We start from the raw sequence: 16186 nt of genomic DNA, 5'->3' as shown, positions 1-16186 counted from the left end.
TAAAAATCTCCACTTCTGACATTATGATGGAAGGAAAGTCCTCAATGAATAAGCTGAAGACCACTGGGCTTAGAACATTCTCTTACAGAACTCCTACACTGACACCTTGGATGATAGACCTTCAACAATCACATTCTTCTTTCTTCATACAAGTTATAATTCTCAGCATTGCCAAGTTTTCCCTTGAAACTTCCTTTGTATTAAGTTATACCAGAGCTCCTTGCTGCTACAGGAAGTCTAAGTCTATTCTCCCAATATACACTCCATCAATTCTGCATTTTAAAGTTAGCTAAGAAATCTTTTCCAGATCAACTCATCTCCCAGATCAGCAGCCAGTTCTACCAAGTGCGAGTCAAATAACTTCTTACTTTCCTGATATCTCCTGATAGACAGCAACACCTCTGCCGCGATTCTGCTTCACAAGGCTGTGTAATCAGTCCTCTATTTTATTCCCCTTTAAGCTCAAGACACTGTAGCCAGATTTTGCTATAGTACATCTACAAAATTGCACCAGTTTAGTGGGTGATGCACCATCAATAACTCACACTGAGACGTAAGGTGAGATATCGGCTTTTATTGACTGGAAGAAGGAACCAGGAGTGAGTGTCTATCATACAATGTCTTGGAGACTGAGGCCGAGCGTCAGGCCGCAGATCTCCTTTATACAGGGGCCTGTGGGAAGAGCCACAGGAGCAGTCAGCAGGGGCGTGTCCCGACAGGCACATAGTTCACCACAGTGGGTCAAAGGTACTGAAGTATTCAGGCTCTCACAACCAGACTGTGCAACAGTTTCTTCCCCCAAGCCATCAGACTCCTCAATACTCAGAGTCGAGACTGACATCTACATCATTTATTATTATATTGTAATTTGTCCTCTACTGTGCCTATTGTCTTGTTTATTAATTATTGTACTACCCTGCAGTGTTTTGTGCACTTTATGTAGTCCTGTTCAGGTCTATAGTCTAGTGCGGTTTTTATGTTGTTTTACGTAGTCTAGTGTAGCCTTGTGCTGTCTCACATACTCTAGTGTAGTTTTGTGTTGTTTCATGTAGCACCAGGGTCCTGGAGGAACGTTGTTTCATTTTTACTGTGTACTGTACCAGCAATTTATGGTCAGAATGACAATAAACTTCGCTTGACTTGACTTGAAATAACATTGTGTCAGAGCACAGGAAGGAGATAAATAAAAAGCCTTCAATTTTCCTTCAGTGTCAGCAAAAAAAAAGGGGGCTGGTCATTGATTTCAGGAAGGGTAATTCCTGCTTACATCAACAGTGCTGAGGTTGAGGGGGTTGAGAGTTTCAATCAGCCACATAGATGCCACAGTCAAGAAAGCTCACCAATTTTTACAGATGCACTACAGAAAGCTCCCTATCCTGATGTACCAAGGCTTGGTATGGCCAATGGTCATGGAAATCAGCCTCTACTCCATGGACACTGTACACACTTAATTGTCTCAGTGAAGCAGCCAACATAATCAAAGACGGCATCAACTCATCATTCTCACTTCTTCCTCCCTCCCATCGGGCAGAAGAAACAAAAGCCTGAAAGCACAAACAAGAGAAGATCTGCAGATGCTGGAAATCCAAGCGACACACACAAAATACTGGAGGAACACAACAGGCCTGCCAAAGAGTCTCAGCCTGAAATGTCAACTGTGCTCTTTTCTATAGATGCTATCTGGCCTACTGAGTTCTTCCATCATTTTGTGCATGGTGCCTGAAAGCATATACCACCAGGCTCAAGAGCAGATTTTATTCCCAGTGCTATAAGACTACAGAATGGTTCTCTTGTACGGTAAGATGAACTCTTGACATCACCATCCATCTTGTCATGGCCTTGCACCTTATTGGCTGCCTGCATTTGCACTTTATCTCTAATTGTTAACATTTTATTCTGCACGCTGTTATTACTTTTCTCCTGTTCTTCCTCAATATACTGACATGGTGAAGTGGATGGCATGCAAAACAAAGTTTTTTCACTGTAACTCAGTACATGTGACAATAAAAACCACTTGAACAGAGAAAAGCAAACATACTTATGTCTAAAAATTATATCACAACAAATATAGATGGCAATCTGAATTACCTTGCATTTGATGTCATCTGTATCTAGCAAGTTAATCAGAACTTCAAGTCCACCCACATCTCGAATGGCCAACTGGCATGTTTCACTAGACAAGTTAAAGTCCTTCATTGAGCACAAGGCAATAACAGTAGCTGTTTGGTTGCCACCCTGAAATAACATTGTAAGTAAAGTGAGGCAAAATTAGACAAAACAACAAAAAAAAAACTTGTTAAATATGCTGCTCAAACAAATAAAAAAACAATTTGCAAAAAGGTATCTTTGATATATTTGGACCAATATTTCAAGAAGAATAAAACTTTCAGAATGCTTTAACTTTCTATTAGCTTGCTTCTTGAAAGCAGATAAGCTGAACAAAGGCTCTTTATGTAGTAAACCTCAATGCATTTGATACTGAATCTCATGCCTCTGTGAGCCTCTATGGGTGGGCATTCTCAGACATCTTTCATGCAACCTGGCACTAAATTTCTCTCCCAGCTAACTTGCTTTGAATGGAGTAAGAATGTATTGGAGGTTGAGAGTGGAATGGACTACCACACCTAATTGATACACTAGCAGTAAAATGTCAATCAAATACTCTGTCTTTACTAAATGCAAATTATTAAGCAAAATAATGAACTAATAAAGTGTTTGAAAGCTCTTTGACTCATTCTGAATCAAATAACCAACTTCAGAGTTCTCCATAATTGTTCTTAACCTAAATGACAATGTTATTGTGAATTGATTAGAGCATAATCAAATACATTTAATATCAATATCAATATCAGTAGGGATTTGGATAAACAAGCTCAGAATAAAGAGTCGCTTAATGGCAAGCAGGCAATATTGGATTTTACCAGTACCCATTTACAGCCCTAAGGATTCAAAGCAGGTGGTTTGAAAGTCATAGTGTTATCAATTATATTAAAATGATAAACTGAAGCATTCCAATTCAAAGGCAAATCTTCTGTCTTCCTGCAGCCAAACTCGAACACAGATGTGTCCCAATTATAGTATTAAATTGAAACAATATTTAGCAGCACTTAAATGTGGATGAGATATGCTTCCTGCTAATGCACCAAAAGATATAAGGAAAATGGTGAAGTCAATTTTGAACTTTAGTATTAATAGCTTTAAATCAAAGAGAATTGAAAACCTATTTTTCTGCTGTATTAAAAAACATATACAAAGATCAATATACAAGGATTTTCAAAGGAATCCACGCAAAATTTAATTCATGTGTTCTGAAACATAAGTCTGGCAGACAAATATGTTTGATTATAGCAGGAATAAATATGTGTTCAATTTAATAATTATATTTGTGTCATCTAACGATATCTTCTTTCAACTTTGTAATCATTTAAAAATGCAATAAAAAAAGTTTAAAAAAAAAGTATTCAAGCTTTCAATCCGTATCAAAATAAGGAAAAAGACATGCAAAATCATTAGAACCGTCTGAAATGTAATACTTTAACTTAAAATAAATCTTATGGCATAAGAACAAACACATTTAATGGTCTAATTAAGTACAGATTTAAGTACAATGTTTTCTGTTTTGCAAGTAAAGGTCTATCTAAATTTCTCTGCAATGCGAAGTACCTTAAAAGAAATTCATGAATAATAGTTATTCCATCATTGACATAGAATATTACAAAATAATTTTAAGATTACTCATCTGGAAAATGGCCTACTCCTACATTGTACTATGATGCCTAGAATTCTGTCCTCTGTTAGGCCTAAGGTCAGAATATGGTCAGAAAATTCAGTGTTAAATTTCTAATCAAATCACTTTTCATCAAAATTTCCTTAATTCAATACTCTATAACCCTTGCAGTAAAGACCAATGTTCCATTAGCCTTCTTTATTATTTGCTATACCTGTATGTCACCCTCTGTATTTCTTACACTATGACCAACAGCCCAACTTCTTGTGGCTTTGTTCCACTTACATACTAAAGCTTTTTCACCAATAAGGAAGCATCTAGGGAAGCTGACAACATGTAGTGCAGTTCAGGGGAATCTGTAGCTACGTAATAAATATTAATGGTTTAGAGAACTATTAACAGTTATATGTACGGTAATAATAAGCTAAATCTTTTACTGCCACTTACCTACTAATAGGTTGTTTTATTACCAGTGATTATGAAGAATTTATCAATGTACAACTTCACTGTCATTATTAGAAGATGATGAATTTGCTTTCAATTATTGGGAAAATCATCTACCTCTTCTTCCCCTAGGAATCCCTCTGCAGTATTTGCTTTTGCCATTTAGCCACCCTTAAGGGTGATCACTGGCTTAAGAACATCTTGCAAAATAATTTCCTATACAAAGCAGCTAAGAAAACTTCTTACAGGGAATACAACCTTGTAAGATAAACGTAGTAACATTTTCCTTTGATATTAACTAGCCCCATGTGAGTAATAGGAGGGTTGGCATTCTTAAAATTTTAAGATGAGGAAGCACAACTTCCTGCATGTACCCTCTTCCATTTTGATAATTAAATCAATAAATTTAAGCATTAAAGCACTTGCTGTTCATTGTGGTTGGAAACAGGCAGTAAAAGGAAGAGATGGTGGCTCGCTTTCCAAAGGAGAAAGGATATACTGGTAACTACCTGATTAGACAGTGTTGTGCAGTATTATGTTCACACTAGACAAAATTGACTCGGAACACATCTGGCAGCTCAAAACTAGAGTGACCCGAACTGCAGGATACCAGCAGAAGCGGCAAAACTACATTCTAACAAAATAAGTAACTTTTTGGCCTGTTCACCTCTCACTCTACCATTACAGTCAATTCAATGGTTGTAATTTACTTCAAATTATTTGTCTTAATTATTTATATTTTGTGGATCTGTAATTGCTGGCATGGGTCTTCCAGTTTAAGATGGCACTACAAAAGACAGGCGACAACTTACTAATGGTTCATAAAGCAAGAAATACAACTAAATACTTCATTATCAACACTTTTTCTTTGGAAAATTGTGGCAAAAGGTCACCACAAATAATGAAGAGACAGGCGAAGGCAAGGCTGACTTGAGGCGAAGTAGTTGAAGTGAGGTCAAGACGAAGTCAGGGCACGTAAATTGGAGAAAAGGCGGAGTGAAAGAGATTCGAAGCCTGTCCACCTCAATCAAGAGCAAGTTCTGATTGATCTAAGAGCCAGGCCAAATTGGAAAGGTCGCTTATGCACCAGAATGAGGCAGCAGTGTCCAGGCCCAGAGTGTATCGATGCAACAGGGCCTGGATCCTAGTGCAAGGGACAACATGATGCTTGGATGATTTAAATGCCAGACTGGATGGATTGAAACAGCCATGTGTCAGGGCCAGAGCCAAGGTTTGAGCCGGTTCTGCTCACTGTTCTAGATTCCCTGGGCTTTGTGTCTGCAAGCTCTGCAATGATTTGCTCCACTGTATGATAAACTGAGAGTGTGGGTCTGTTCCTGACTTTATCTGTATGGACTCACTTCTGATCTGAATGCTGTAGCTTGCTTTTATTGTTTGCACGATTGGTGTTTTTCTCTCCCTCCATGCATTAGATGTTTTTTAGTTGTTTTTTTTAATGTTTTTTTCAGGTTTCTTGTTTCACGCCTGTAAGGGGATTAATCTCAAGGTTGTATAATCTATACATACTTTGATAATAAATACTTTGAACAAAAATTTTATAAGACATTCCTAATTACCTTTTAGAAACTAACAGATTCTGTTTTCTTGAACCTCTAGTCTTATCAAGCTGCTCACAGCAGTAATCGCTAACGAGTTTCAAGATTTAGAGTCAGTGATGATGAAGAACTATATATTTCCAAATCAGGATAGAGGTGCATGACTTAAAGGGGAACCTGCAGATGATGGTGTTCCCAAGCACCTGCTGCCCTTGTCCTTCTCAGTGGTACAAATCAAGCATTGATTTGTGCTGTTGAAGTAGTCTGCATAATTGTACACACACTAACTACATCTGTGATGGAGGATATAAATGCTTAGGATGGTGGATAGGGTGACAATCAAGCAAATTGCTTTGTCTGAGATGATACTGTACTTTTGAGATGTTTTGGAGATACACCCATTCAAGAAAGTCCACAGTATTCCATTAAGCTCCTGATTTATGCCTGTAGATGGTGTAAAGGTTTTGGAGGAGTTACTCACTACAACACATCTAAGCTCTGATTGATTAAGACCATAAGACAAAGGAGCAGAAGTCGGCCATTCAGCCCATCGAGTCTGCTCCGCCATTTCATCATGAGCTGATCCAATCTCCCCTTTAGTCCCATTCCCCCACCTTCTCACCATAACCTTTGATGCCCTGACTACTCAGATACCTATCAATCTCTGCCTTAAATACACCCAATGACTTGACCCCACTGCTGCCCGTAGCAACAAGTTCCATAGATTCACCACCCTCTGGCTAAAACATATTTTTCCATCTCTGTTCTGAATATGCGCCCTGCAATCCTCAAGTCATGTCCTCTCGCACTAGACTCCCCCACCATGGGAAACAACTTTGCCACATCCACTCTCTCCATGCCTTTCAACATTCGAAATGTTTCTGTGTGGTCCCCCCTCATTCTTCTAAACTCCAAGGAGTACAGTCCACGAGTGGTCAAACATTCCTCATATGCTAGCCCTCTCATTCCTGGAATCATTCTAGTCAATCTTCTCTGAACCCTCTCCAATGTCAGCACATCCTTTCTTAAATAAGGAGCCCAGAACTGCACACAGTATTCCAAGTGAGGTCTTACCAGTGCCTTATACAGCCTCAACATCAAGTCCCTGCTCATATACTCTATTCCTCTAGAAATGAATGCCATCATTGCATTCGCCTTCTTCACCACCGACTCAACCTGAAGGTTAACCTTAGGGGTATCCTGCACGAGGACTCCCAAGTCCCATTGCATCTCAGAACTTTGAATTCTCTCCTCATTTAAATAATAGTCTGCCCGTTTATTTCTTCTACCAAAGTGCATGACCGTACACTTTCGACATTGTAATTCATTTGCCACTTCTTTGTCCATTCTCCCAATCTATCAAAGTCTCTCTGCAGACTCTCTGTTTCCTCAGCACTACCAGTCCCACCACCTATCTTTGTATTATCAGCAAACTTAGCCACAAAGCCATCTATTCCATAATCCAAATCGTTGATATACAACGCAAAAAGAAGCGGCCACAACACAGACTCCTGTGGAACACCACTGGTAACCGGCAGCCAACTAGAATGGGATCCCTTTATTCCCACTCTGTTTCCTGCCAATCAACCAACGCTCTATCCATGTATGTAACTTTCCTGTAATTCCATGGGCTCTTATCTTGTTTAGCAGCCTCATGTGTGGCACCTTGTTAAAGGCCTTCTGAAAATCCAAATACACAACATCTACTGCATCTCCCTTGTTTAGCCTACTTGTAATTTCCTCAAAAAATTGCACTAGGTTTGTCAGGCAGGATTTCCTTTAAGGAACCCATGCTGAGCTCTGCCTATCTTGTCATATTGATTAACTGTCAAAGTATTTCAAAGATTCAAACATTCATTTATTATCAAAGTATACAACTCTGAAATTCTTCAATTCTCCAGGTAGCCATAAAACCAAGAAAGGCAACACAATCATTAACCCTCAAATTCCACCTCTCAGCAAAAAAAGAGAACAAAAATGGAACAGGCACATCAACCCCCAAATCCCTCCTCCTGCCCAAAAACCAAGTATTTTGAGTTGTTTCTAATCAAGAGACAACCCAGGATGCATCAGATCAATGATGGTAATGACATTCAATACTGGATCTACTTTCCCTGGAGTGGTGACATAACTGAGGCATATAAAATTATGATGGGTATTAATAGGATAAACTATAGGACAGAGATCTAGAGTAAACGGTAAGAGATTTTAGAGGGGATTTTGCACCTAGAGAGTGATGAGTACCTGGAATACACCACCTGAGAGAGTAGCGTCTGTGACATTAAAGAAGTGGCCAAGTGGCCTGTTTCTTTGATATATGAATGCCTAGTGCAGGGTGTTAGACTGTCATTGCTTTGTTTAACATATTTGTGCTTTCTGTGGCACAAAGGCTATTTACTACATAAATCCTATGCTCATTTTCTTGTTAGGTCTTGTACATGCAGTCATGAACTCTTTTATTTACTAAGGAATGTTGCACATTGTGCAATTAGCAACAGATGTTCCTTCTTCTGATATTAGGATGGAGTGAAGGTGAAGACTTTGGACATTTATGCCTTGTAGAGTATGGAAAGCCAGGACATATGTGAGCTCTTTTTCATATTGTCAGATGGTCACCAATATTATATATGTACCAGAAAGTTTGGCGAGAGTCAGATTTAGTTCTAAAATGAACTTTTGAATTGTTAGCTCAGTTCACTGAAATATTACCTGTCTCTCTTTACACAGATGCTGCCTGACTGCTGAGCATTTCCAGCATCTGCAGTTTTCTTGATTTTCATTTACCTTGTATGCCAACTAAACATCCGAGGGTTTAGTTCACATACAAGATAGATAAGAAAGTTGATAGATAGTAAAAAACAAAGGTAGAAAGTAAAAAATAGAAGGTTACAAAGCTGTTTGTGTGCATTATGGCATTCTAAGTTCAGAAAATTCAGGAGAACTCCATGCTGATGACCTTTAAAAAGATCCAGAAAAAGAAAAAAAAACATCGAGCAAAATTTTAGAGATCCTAGCCCAGTCATTAACTTGGAACACAAGGCCCATTTCAGCCAACTGAGATGTTGAATCATTTCACCCAACATCTAGGACTACTAATGCAAGGCCAAGAAAACTTCTAATCTGGAACACCTTACAGCTCTGCAATTTTTGCCTCCTTCTACCAACCACACTTCAGCTCTCCATGTATCTGCTTATGTTAATCACACCACATGGAAGTTTTCCTGTATGAAATATTGAACATGAAAATATAGAAAATAGTAGCAGGAGAGGATATCTTTCCCCTCATGCCCCACTGTTGAATACAATCATGGCTAATCATCCCTACTCAGTACCTTGTTCCTGCATTCTCCATATATCCCTTGAACCATATCTCATTGAATATATCAATTGTTGTGGCCTCAGCTGCCACATCATCTCTTTGGGTGAAGAAGCTCCTTCTCATTTCATTTCATTTTAAGTTAATTACCCCATCCTTAGCTTGTGACCTTAACTCAATACTTATCTACCATTAGGAACATCCTTTCTGTGGTCAGTTTTGTCCCAATAAGAATTTATGTCATTCTCAATCTTCTTAACATCTCGGGAATATAAACACAATCATCCCAATCTCTTTTTACACATCAGTCTGGTGACTGCATTCCTTTCAGAGCAAGACAATCCTTTCTCAGAGCAGGAGACCAAAAGGCAAAAGGTGACTAACTCTGGAAATAAAAATAATATTAAGAGAATGAGTTGTAAAGAGTGACTGAAGGCGAGTCTGTAGGACATAGAATCAGTTCAGAATAGAGGCAAATTAAGTTATCCGTGCTGGTTCAGGAGCCTGATTGTTGAAGGGTAATTACTGCTCCTGAACCTGATGGTGTGGGACCCAAGACTTCTGTACCTCCCAGCCTGATGGTAATATCGAGAAGTGAGAAGAGGGCAGGGCCTGGATGGTCCGGTGTCTCTAATAATGGATGCTGATTTCTTGTTGCAGCACTCCATGTAAATGTGCTCAGTGGGGGGGAGGACTCTTGCTGTGATGTACTTGCCTGTGTCCACCACTTTCTGTAGACTTTTCTGTTTCTGGCCATTGGTGTTCCTATGACAGGCCATGATACAACCATGGATATGTTCCACTGTGCATTCACAGAAACTTGTCAAAGCTTTTGGTGATATGCCAATCTAATCAAACTTCTAAGAAAGTAGAAGCACTTATGATTAAAGGTGCTCATCCATTGGTGTACCAAGAATAACCAGGATTCATTGCATCTTCCTTTTTCCTAATCTATTGCCTAATAATTTGCCTCTGTGTTTTGGCTATCAAAGTGGATTTCCTCCCACATATATTATATCTGTAATACATTCGTCCATTCATTCCATCAGTTCACATCACACTGAAACTTTTCTGCATCTGCCTCATAGTTCATATTTTCACTCAGCTTTGTATCATCTGCAAATTTGGAAAGATATTTAATTCCTTCAGTTAAATCATTGTGAACAGCTGGCGTTCAAGCACTGAATCCTGTATAACTCCATGAATTAGTGGTTGGAAACGACTCTGTTCATTCCCACTCTTTGTTTCCTATCTGTCGACCAGTTCTCTATTTGTTAATACATATTCTTCCTCTCCATGGGCTTTCATTTGGCTTATTAATCTTTCATGTTGGACACTGTTGGAAGTTTTTTGATCAGGTACATCAGATTCACTCATTCTCCTCCATCCACTCGACCAACTACACCTTCAGAAGATTTCAGTAAATTTGTTACACTAGATTCATCTTCTGTAAATCTTTGCTGATTTTGACAGATTCGTTCACTGTTTTCCAAATGCTCTACTATTAATAATAACCTCTTGCATTTCCCCTTCTACTGATGCCAGACTAACAATCTATAATTCCCTGCTTCCTGGAAGCAGAGACCAGACCAGTTGTACTCAAATTTTCTGCCAATTCTTGAAACTTCTGCCACCTGTATTGCATGAGAATGTTTTAAGGTCCACTAATTTTCAGGACCAGGTTGTTACCGCCCTTTCTGTCTCAGAGCTATTCACACTGTATAACATGTTAGAAAACATTTATTGTTGAGTCTGACTCAATGCAGCTTACTCAGACAGGACAGCAGTATGCAATGGTGTACTGGATCATACAGAAGTGACAGCTCCCACCATTACCAGAATATAATTGTATCATATAAACATGTGATCGATACTAGATGTACCAAGGCAGCTAAAAGGAAGCAGGACAGCTCAGACTTGACCACTTACAGTAATGGGTTGTCTGTTTCTGGTTTACTTCTGAGAATGGTCAATGTTGACTGCCAAGACAAGCTAAACCTGTGAGGTCAACATCAAAAACGTCTATCTGTCCTCCTCCTCCTCTGCCAGATTCTGCTCTACACTGCTTCCATTTATTATTGATTTTAGAGACAGGAAAGGCCTGTATCAAAGACATTAAATTAATCATTCTATTTTAAAATGACAGGGTAACAAAATGGCTTTTCTTACTTTTGGAATCTCCCCCAAGACACATTTCTACACTTAGGTATCTGGTTAATTTCTAAAGGACAATTAGTTAAAGAAAAGATCTAAGCAGCATCATTCCCAATCTCTAATCAAGATGAAAAATGCAACACCAAGACCACTTTCTGGACTATGTTGCTGATCCACCAATATCCTCTGTAAAGTATTTCATGCTGTGCCTATCAAGGCCATTATCTCATAGCCAATATAGTGAGATGAATTGCTTTCTTCTGTATTACAAACTTATAACAATTTTGTGACTAAGATTATCTCTTTCATTTAGGCAATTAAAATATAAAGAAATATATAATTACAGACCACCATACATCAACTCCACTAGTTGATATTATTCCAGTTATTAAAATATACAATTTTATGAAATATGGCACAGCTGCTGCAGAAAGAAAATATTGAACTAATTTTGAAGTATTAAAACAAAAACTTCATGCCATTTCAAAAGTGTCTTCCCCCAGGCAGTTAACTATTCTAGTTAGCTCACCCCACACCCCTCTATCTATTATCTCATTCATTGCACTGCACTGTAAACATTTTAACGGGGGGAACGCTTCATTGAGCACCTCTGCACCATCCGCTACAAGCAGGACTTCTCAGTGGCCAAACATTTTAATTCCTATTCCCATTCCAACATGTCGGTCTGTAGCCTCCTCTTGTGCCGAGATGAAGCCACCCTCAGGTGGAGGAGCAAAATCTTATATTCCACCTGTGTATCCTCCAACCTGATGGCATGAATACCGATTTCTTCTTCCGATAAACAAATTCTTTCTCCCGTCCTCTCACTTCCTCTACTCCTCACTCTGACTTTTTACTTTTTCTCACCTGCTAATTTCTTACCCCTGGATCCCCTCCTCCTTCCCTTTCTCCTACGGTCCACTCTCTTCTCCTATCAGCTCTTGGCCATTCCCACCCACATGGCTTCACCTAGCACCTTCAGACTAGTTTCTTTCTCCTCCCACCAACTTTTTATTCTGGCATCTTCCCCCTTCCTTCTCAGTTCTGAAGAAAGGGCTTGCCCAAAACATGGCATGGCATGACACGGCAAAATATGGTAAACTGTTTACTCATTTCCATAAATTCTATCTGACCTACTGAGTTCCTCCAGCAATTTACATGTGTTACTTTAAACCAACTTTTTATAATGCTGTTTAAGTTGTAAATACATGCTGTATTTATGCTCATTTTATTCCATATCTGTACTTTAATCTCTAACTTTATTATTTATATAATTGTTTATTCTTTATTATTATCGAATTTTGTGGTTTGTATCGCATGTTGTGCCAACAAACCTCAGTAAATTCCTAATGCATCTTGCAAATAAAGTTAATCCTTGCTGTTCAATGTTCCAGAGTCAATGAATCCCACAGGTTCACCACCCTCTGGCCGGAGATATTTTTCATCATCACTATTCTAAAGGGACATATTTTTATTGTGAGGCTGCACTGAAATTCATTCAATACTGGAAACATCCTCCCCATATACACTCTATCCAGGCCTTTCAATATTTGGTAGAGTTCAGCCAAATACGCACACCCCCCACCCATTATCCTTTTAATCTGCAGTGAATACGGGCCAAAAATCATCGGATACTCCTCATATGTTAACTGCTTCATTCCTGCAATTATTCTTGTAAAACAACACACATAAAATGCTGGAGGAACTCCGCAGGCTGGGAAGCATCTATGGAAAAGAGTAAACAGTCAATGTTTTGGGCCAAGACCCTTTTCACCAGGACTGGACCGAAAGAGAAGTCAGAGCAAGAGGTGGGGGCGGGGAGGAAGAAGTGAAAGGTGGTAGGTGATAGTGAAACCAGGAGAAGGGGAAGAGGTGGAGATAAGGTGAGAGAGGAAACAGGAATAGGAAATGGTGAAGGAGAGGGATGGGGGCAATTACCAGAAGGTCAAGAAATTGATGTTCATGCCATCAGGTTGAAGGCTACACAGACAGAATATGTGGTATTGCTCCTCCAACCTGAGTATGGCCTCATCGCGGCAGTAGAATAAGCCATGAACTGACATGTCAGAATGGGAATGGGAAGTAGAAGTGAAAAGGGGGGCTACTGCTTTCTCTGATGGATTGGGCGTAGGTGATCATTGATGCGGTCTCCCAATCTAGGCTGGGTCTCACCAATATATAGGAGGCCACACTGGTAACACCAGATACAGTGGATGACCCCAACAGACTCACAGGTGAAGTGTTGCCTCACCTGGAAGGACTGTTTGGAGCCCTGAACAGTAGTGAAGGAGGAGGTGTAGGGGCAGATGTAGTATTTGTTCCACTTGCAAGGATAAGTACCAGGAGGGAGGTCAGTGGGGAGGGACAAATGGACAAAGAAGTCACATAGGGTGCTTTCCCTGAGGAAAGCAGCAAGTGGGGGAAGGGCAGGAAAGGTGTGTTTGATGATGAGATCCAGTTGGAGATGGCAGAAGATAAGGAGAATTATGCACTGGATGCAGAGGCTAGTGGGGTAATGAGTGAGGACAAGAGTAAGCCTATCCTTAGTGTGGTGGCGGAAGGATGGGGTGAGAGCAGACTTGTGCGAAATGGAAGAGACGCAGGTGACGGCAGCATTGATGGTGAAAGAAGGGAAGCCCCTTTCTTTCAAGAAGGAGGGCATCTCAGTAGTTTTGAAATTAAAAGCCTCATCCTGAGAACAAAGAAACTGAGAGATGGGAATGGCATTTTTACAAGTGTAATGGTGGGAAGAGGTATAGTCCAGGTAGCTGTGAGAACAGCTGGTATCATTAAATGGCAACTGTTTATGTCCAGCTCTGATGGGCTTAGGACTCTGACAGTTGAAATCCACAGTAACAGCCATGGATATTTCAATAGGAGCATAATTTTAAGATTTTTTAAAAAATCTATCGCTACTCAAAATTGACAAACTTTGGACTGCAGACAAGGGTTGCAATGCAACTTCTTTAAGAAAACAGAAGCAGAGAAACTGCGCCGGTCTACAAGTACAATTGAAATACAAAGGCTTTAGACTTCCACTCACGACTATCCTGCTGGCGAATGTACAGTATCTGGAAAATAAAACGGAAGACTTCAGAGCAAGATTGCTAGAACAGAGGGACATCTGGGACTGCCATGTACTTTGCTTCATGGAAACATGGCTATCCACTGCCATTTCAGATGCAGCGCTGCAGTTCATGGCTTCACCATTCTCTGCAAAGATGGGACAGCTCAGTCTTTTAAAGGCAGAGGAGGTGAAGTATGCTTTACGATTAACTTGTCATGGTGCACAACTGTGGCGGTTCTGCTCAGTACTGCTCACCTGATATGGAACATCTACCAATCAAATGTCATCCATTTTAATTGCAAAGGGAATTTTCCATCATCATCTGGTAGCGGTGTACATTCTACCTCAGGCCAACGTCAGACAGGTACTGGTAGCGCAGAGCAACGTTATCAGTAGGCACAAAACTGTGCACCCTGATGCATTCCGGATCACTGTGGGGGATTTCAACCAAGGCTAGCTTGAGAAGTTTGAACAACTACCAGAAGAACCAGAGAAGCCAACACTGTTATAGCACCACCAAGAAAGTTTACCATGCCATCCCATGCTCACACTTTGGAAAATCCAATCACATTGCTGTATTTCAACCCCCAGTGTATAGGCAGAGACTAAAGACCACAGCAACAGTAGTGAGGACCAAGAAGGTATAATCAAGAGAGACAGAGAAGTTTATAGAGGACTGCTTTAAGTCGGTAGACTGGACAATATTCAGGGATTCATCTTCGAGTCTGAATGAAGATGCCACAGTTGTAACTGACTTCATCAGGACTGGTGTGGATGAGTGTTTGCCTTTGAGGACATACCAGACTTATCCAAACCAAAAGCCATGGATGAACCAGGAGATTTGTTTCTGCTAAGGGCTAGGTCTGTGGCATTCAAGACTAGTGATTCAGAACTATACAAGAAGACTAGGTAGGTCCTATGGAAGGCTATTTTAAGGATGAAACACCAAGAGTTAGAGATGAAATCGGTTGTACAACAGCTCTGGCAAGGTTTTCAGGCAGTTACTTCCTACAAACTGAAACCTAACATCATGAACAGCTGTGATGTTTCACACCCAGATGAGCTCAATGCCTCTTTGAAATGTACTTTGAAAGTGAGAATAAAACTACACATCTGTGAATCCCTACAGTGTCTGGTGACCCTACGATCTCTGCCTCAGAGGCCAATGTCAGAATACCTTTCAAGAGGGTAAACCCTTGCAAGGCATCAGGAGCTGAAGGCGTACCTGATAGGGCTCTGAAAACCTGTACCAAACATCTAGCGGGAGTGTTCAAGGACAGCTTCAATTTCTCACTGCTACAGATGGAGGTCCCCACCTGCTTCAAAAGGTCACCAATCAAGTGCCCAAGAGCAGGTTGAGCTGTCTCAATGACTATCACCGAATGAAATTCACACCTACTGTGATGAAGAGCTTTGAGAGGTTAGTCATGAGTAGAATCAGCTCTTGATAAAGCAAGCTCTGGACTCACTGCAATTTGACTTTTATCACAACAGAACTACAGCAGATGCAATCTCAGTGGCATTCCACTCAGCCTAGAATCACATGGAAATGCGATTCTTATGTTAGACTGCTGTTTATTATCTACAGATCAGTGTTAAACACAATCATAACCTTAGTTCTATTCAATAAGCTCCAAGCCCTGGGCCTCTGAACCTCCCTGTGTAACTGGATCTGTGACTGCCTCACCAGGAGACCAGAGTGTGTATGGATTGGAAATAACATCTTCTCCTCACTGACAATCAACATTGGTGCACATCAAGAATGTATGGCTAACACACTGCTCCACTCTCACTACACACACAATTGTGTGGCTAGACAAGCTCAAATGCCATCTATAAATTCGCCAATGACACAAATATTGTTGGCAGAGTTTCAGACAGTGACAAGGAGGCATAAGGGAGTGAGATAGATCAGCTCTAAG

The 16186-nt window shown here is 40.1% G+C and overlaps 1 protein-coding gene across 8 annotated transcripts in view; it reads right to left on the bottom strand.

Moving 5' to 3' along the window:
- The window catches only part of odad2 (outer dynein arm docking complex subunit 2), a 204490-nt gene that overhangs the window by 109982 nt on the left and 78322 nt on the right, over window positions 1-16186 (bottom strand). For all 8 annotated transcript variants that reach the window (XM_059972023.1, XM_059972020.1, XM_059972025.1 and 5 more), the window contains one exon: window positions 2089-2235. In XM_059972023.1, the coding sequence (XP_059828006.1) occupies window positions 2089-2235 (147 nt within the window). The remainder of the gene's footprint in view (window positions 1-2088; window positions 2236-16186) is intronic.

This window comes from Hypanus sabinus, chromosome 6, assembly GCF_030144855.1.
Source record: "Hypanus sabinus isolate sHypSab1 chromosome 6, sHypSab1.hap1, whole genome shotgun sequence".
Classification (NCBI taxonomy): Eukaryota; Metazoa; Chordata; class Chondrichthyes; order Myliobatiformes; family Dasyatidae; genus Hypanus; species Hypanus sabinus.
Note: the sequence above shows the minus strand (reverse complement) of the source record. Positions and strands in the feature narration are given on the sequence as shown.